Source organism: Galeopterus variegatus, unplaced genomic scaffold, assembly GCF_000696425.1.
Source record: "Galeopterus variegatus unplaced genomic scaffold, G_variegatus-3.0.2 Scaffold6795, whole genome shotgun sequence".
Taxonomy (NCBI): domain Eukaryota; kingdom Metazoa; phylum Chordata; class Mammalia; order Dermoptera; family Cynocephalidae; genus Galeopterus; species Galeopterus variegatus.
Window position 1 is genome coordinate 7,181 of NW_007732906.1, and position 6,134 is coordinate 13,314.

Consider the following 6,134-nt stretch of genomic DNA (forward strand, 5'->3'; position numbering starts at 1 on the left):
ACAATCTACTGCAGACACTTAATAAATCAGTCGGTAGACCTTGAGACTCAGTAGATTAGATTCATAAACATGAAATTATGTGTCAGTTACTAGACCTAAAATAATATGTAGAGATCCTTCACTGCTACATATATGTGTCTAAAATGCAATTTAGAATATGATCAATATTCATAGTAAATAAAAATGAGGGTCGAGACATTAAATTTTTCTATGGAAATATTCCTATGACATACATTGTTGTCAAAATTACATTGTTAAATTTAGGTTATACAGTCATTGATGACCTTTTTTGTTGGTGCTATCGTACTAACTCTACCTTACTAACTGTTGACCTCAAGATATGTTGGGGCTTCTTCAAGTTTTTAAAAATAAATAATATGTACATATTCAAGGTCAAATATTCTCGGTCTCTATGAAGAAGGATGACTCTTGTCTGTGGTCATGCTCTAATATTTGTAACTCTCCCACTTATTTTGACTGTTGCTTTCATCCCATATTTTGAAAAAAGTGTATTTACAGTCAAAATATAGAATTACAACATGAATATTTTTAAAAATTATTGGACCATATGGTTAATGTTTTCAAATGAACTTGATATAAATGATTGATGATGAATTACAAAAGCCTTGAAAGTGAGCAAACATATTGTAAGTAGAGCAACATCATTCGTGTTTTATGTAAATTCTGCCCTTGAATGTTTACCCCTAGTGCCTGTTTTTGCCTTTTCTTATAGGTGCCACTTGTGTGTTAAAGAAGAAATTTTCAGCAAGCCAATTTTGGAATGACTGCAAGAAGTATAATGTGACTGTGTTTCAGTATATTGGAGAGCTTTGTCGTTACCTTTGCAAACAACCCAAGGTAAGAGTAATCATTACCAGAGAAAAAAATATTTGAGAAGGAGTAAGTACTGAGAGAGAAAAAGTAATTTTTATTCTTTGTTTATACTCCAACTTCTTTCAGAACATAATTTAACTGGCTTACAAAGATGCAATACCCCAAGATAAGATAAATATAGGACAAATCAGAGAGAATAAAAAGAGCTATCCAGGAATGTACTAATGTGCTTTGTATTGTAGCAGGATAAGACAAACTCATGACCCAGTCCACTTTGAGTTTAGACTAATCAAAATTTCTATAAACATAACATGCATCAGATTACGAAATTAGATGCGTGCTATGTTTACAGAAAGCAATTATCTTGAGGTTACAATAGATAATCTTTTAAGATGCTCTTCTCAAACAAAACCCCAAAGACTATATACTTGTTTATCTACTTTTTCTTTTAAATAAGTAATTGTATTAGAATATTTTTTGTTTTGTTTTACTTTAAATTAAAAAAAAGAAAATCTCTGCTTTGATTTGCACTTGTCTCCCCACCTAAAGCAGCATTTCCACATTCTTTTGATGGATTGTCACTATGTGAAAAATAGACAAGTAGAGAGAGTTGAAACAGCCTGAAGTTTGTCTTTATTGGTTTGTTTACTTCTTTGCCCTCAGAACTTATTTTCTTTTTCCTGGTGTCATTTATCTCCCCAAATGCTTATTTTTTAACTTTCTGATTTTCTAAACATTCTTGAGGTTACAAAGAAGTGATTCTAACCAAATCAACACCAAGAGGCAATAGAGGATGCCTCCCCAGGTGGGTGGGATGGCAGAACCTTGGCCTTGGAGACCTTCCTGGGCTGGGGGATCTCCTGCTCATTACCTTTTGCCATCAGCACACCTGCTTAAGGCGTGGATGATGGACTGGGATATCTTGTTCCCTGTAGTTCAAATATAGGCACATAATTGTTCCATTTATTATCCTGCAGCACTGCTGAGAGTAGGCTGGAGGCACTTAAATAAGACTTTATTAAGGACATGGGATTACACAGAGGAGATAAACACAGAAAAGAATGTGAAATGGACAATCTGATTTACAAAATGCTTTTATTCATTTTGAACTTGGAATTTACCATGGACAGACCTTCACTATAGCTCCTAACCCACCTCCTTATGCATTTTTTGCCACGAGTGTTTTAAATAACTATAGATTCCGTAAATGCACAGCCAAGATATGGAGTTCCAGAGAATTCTTTGGGTTTTCTGAACTTTTTTTTTCTTCAAGGAGACCTTGCTTCAGTTAAGGGTTGTGGTCTTATCAGAAGAGCCACAATAGAACAATTATAACCCCACAACTTCGTATATCATCTCTTCTAGTTTTCATTGTATTCTTTGATAATGTGATATATGGACTAAGTTAATTTAGGGAATTTATGCACTCCAGTAAGATTAAAGCCACCTTCAGATGAGGTTCCATGACTATAAATAGTACAGAACATAGTAGCTGATGAAGTTCCTCATCTTCTTTCTAAATCATGCACTCAGCCATTCCTGTTTCCTCTCATCCTTTTATAGCAATATTAACTCTTGCAAGGTCATTTACTCAGTAAATATTAATTGAATGGTTGAATACATGCATTTATTTTTTTTCCTAAAATTTTACCAACTTAAACAATGCTGCCATTGGTATCTTTATGCAATATAGCCAATATGGGGTCTTGCAAGCAAATGTAAATAGTCAAAGGCTGTGGTTATTTTTATGATTTTTATGGTGTATTTCCAGATTGCTGTTTAAAGTGGTTGAAGGCATACTCCCCTTCTGCGATGTGGGAGTATGCCTGTTGCACAGTCCCTTATCAGTACTGGGTGTTATTAAAAATAGTGGTCTTCCAGTTGTGCTTCACAGAGAATTAGAAGCTTCCTCAAGCCCCCTCAAAAGTCCCTGAAAGATGGAGAGTAGGGGAAAAAGCAGGCCCATCTCCATGTCTAACCCTTTGAAATACCATGGATGAAACCCAATTTCCTTGGGCTTTTCACTGAAATTTTGTTTAAACAAAGGACACCTAAGGAATTTTTTAATTGAAAAAATGATTATTTAATTCTATTTATAGATTTATATACTAGAAATGTTAATACAACTGGCAAAGTGGGATAGTTTTCTAGCTGTATGTCCCTTTTAAAATATCTCTTCTGCATCTTTTATTCATTTATCTCTTCAGCACATAATGTTTAATCTTATCTGTTTGAATTCTCACTTCATATAATAATGGTATTAATATTTTGTCATATTGGCTACAAATCTTTTACTCAGGGTGTTTTACTTTGATTTTTTTAATAAAATGAAATATTTTTTCACCTCTCTGAATTTGTATCACCCTAATTTTGGGAAAATATGATAGCTGCAGAGAATTTGAGAGGACTGAGAATTGACAACAGAATTCCTGACTGCTTTTTAATTAATTTAATTTTAATTTTTAATTTTATTTTTAACTACATCTCTTTGAAGAAAAGATGATGTTTATAAAATAATTTTTAAACACTCACCTGAATGCAAATTGAGGAAGAGAGAGGGAAATAACTAGAGCTTTACTAAAAGGAAAACTTAACGATTTTTTTAAGAAGAGAAGCACTGTATCCTAATCCTCTTTGTTGATTTCACACAAAATGAGTACAAGCAGTTCTCTGCACTAAAGATCAGGAAAAGAAGGTCATTCTGTTATGACATCTTATCCCTTCAAGGAGATCTTGCATTTTTCCTGTCCAATGTTCCTTTCAATGACCTTCCCTAAAAGGGAAGGGACAGTTTCTGCTGTGCAGCCAGCAGGGCAGTGGATTCAGGTAGGACCAGCAAGTGAAGAAGTGACATGGTTCTTACCTTCAAACAATTAAAATTAAATATCTCATAAGCCGTGGTTTGAAACCCCAAAGATATTCATTTGAAAGAAATCCTTAAATAAGAGAAAGCAAAACTATGTGTTCTCTAACTGAATCCAGATTTGTTAATCTCAGAGTAAGTAGTATGTTTCAAAGGAGATTTACCTGCAGGCAGAAGTCGCAGTCTGATTTGAGTGTTTATGCACAGTTGCATAAAAACTCCCTAGGTTGGTTTTCCTTGGATGGAAGCATTTGTCCACCCCCATCCCCCACCCACCCCTTTCTTTTCTTTTTTGAAACTCCAGTTACAAAAGTTCCTTTGGCATAAACATTTGATGTGCCTCTTGAAAACTGCTGGCAGCAGCACTGTCCTTAAAAAGCCACAGGGACTGACTCCTCTTAGTCATGAGAGATGGGGAAATTATTCTCTTCCCTGAGACTAGGAAAACAGCTCTTCCCCATATTCCATCTTCCAAGTTTTCTACATTACTTAAGCACCATCGTACAATTTCTGATTGGACCAACTTCTTTATTTTATTAACATTAATGCTGCCTGTAATATTAATTGATGAGGAATGTGGTGGAACTCTAGACATCAGTGATCCTCTGGGGGAGACCTGCTGCAGGGTTTATCTTATTTAAATAATTCTGCTTAATGCAGTTGACAGTTAGCCATACCTAGGGACATGTCTAAGGATAGGATCACATATGCCACTCATTCATTCACTCATTCATTCAAGTAATGTTGTGGGTTTAGGTATACGGGGCACACAGGACAAATCAGACTGCTACTCTCGTAGAACTTAACACTCTCATTTGGGGTAGGGTTCATTCATTCAAGTAATGTTGTGGGTTTAGGTATATGCGGCACACAGGACAAATCAGACTGCTACTCTCGTAGAACTTAACACTCTCATTTGGGGTAGGGAGAAAAAATAAACCAGCAAATACATGAAGAAAAGTAATTACAGACAGTGGTAAGTGTTATGAAGTCACAAAACAGGATGTGGTGACGGAGAATGATGGATGGTAGGAATGGAGTGTTGCTAATTAGACTGAGTGATCAGAGAAGAGTTCACTGAAATGGTGACCTATAAGCTGAGGATGTGCCACGACAAGTAGGATCTAGGCACAGGAAATCTGGAAGATTGCAGTCACAACAGAAGAAACTGAAAAGGAAGAGGCCCCCAGGGGAACCACCTGAATGTTGTAAGAGGAGGAGAGGGCCGCTGGGTGGTCTGTGCACCAGATCTGGTAGGGCTTGGATCTTTGTAGACCTTGGAGGAGAAATTTGGATGTTATTCTCATCAGAGTATTTGACAAAAGATGAAGGAAGAACTATACCACATTGGGATCTATTATGAAGGAAAGTGAACAAGACCTGTTAGATCAGGGATGGGGAGTGAAGGAATAGGTAGAATCAAGGACAAATCCCAGCTTTTTGTTTCAAACATCTAGGTAAATGGCAACATTTGCTGAGATAAGATAAGAAAAACTGAGATGCGAGGAATGAAAATTAAATTTGGGGGCAGTCTGTTGTTTGATATGTCAATTAAGCATCCAGGTGAAGAAGTAAAATAGGCAATTAGATGTTGAAATCTGGAGCCCATAGAGTACAGGATCTAATTAACAAAGCAAGGGCCTACATTATGATGCATATGTATGAAGAAACTTCATAAAGTTGTGGAAAGATTCTTATTATCTTTTAATTCTATTTTTCTATAAACTTTTTGAAGTACTCTCATATAATGCCTACTGTTCAAGTTAGTATTTTTAGTTTAACATTTAGGTTATATAATTTGTCTACAGCTGTCAATGCAGAACACCCACATTTTGACATTCTCAGGACATCGTCTATACTTTTTAGCAATGTATTTTCTATAAATTATCCTTTTTCTCAGTTATAGTTTCCTAAAAGCTAAGAAATTCAATGGGAGCCAGAAAACATCCTTTTGAGCCTGGATATTCTCGTTAGAGTGTATTAAAATTTTGACAAAATGTACCACAGTCGACTCCCATTATGAAAAGAGAGACATTTAAAGCTTCTGGATATTAATACTTGTTCACTAAAAAATCATACAAATTGTATTAAATTTTTCACTAGTAATGTTTAGATTATCCTTCAGTGACCATCCTCCTGGGGGTAACAAAATGAAAATGTTGAAAGACAAGAATCAAATGATGGCAAAGTGAAATTTTTTAAGAGTTCAATTTGAAAAGACACCTGCTTTATTTTCTCCAAAAGACCCTATCATTTCCTTCAGGAGTTTTCTTTGTCATATTTAGATAAATATGGTGATAAGGAAGACGGAACAGTACCAGGAAATACAATTCCAAGAGGGGAGATTGAATGATACTGGCTGATGTTGGTATCTTGAACTTTGTTTTACAAGAAACAAACAAACAAACAAACAAACAAACAAACAAACAAACAAACA

The 6,134-nt window shown here is 35.3% G+C and overlaps 1 protein-coding gene across 1 annotated transcript in view; it reads left to right on the top strand.

Moving 5' to 3' along the window:
- Positions 1-733: 733 nt before the first annotated feature.
- Positions 734-6,134, top strand: part of SLC27A6 (solute carrier family 27 (fatty acid transporter), member 6) — a gene marked incomplete at its 5' end in the record, with an annotated part of 62,338 nt that continues 56,937 nt past the window's right edge. The window contains one exon of the mRNA XM_008591266.1: positions 734-858. Coding sequence (XP_008589488.1) covers positions 734-858 — 125 coding nt within the window. The remainder of the gene's footprint in view (positions 859-6,134) is intronic.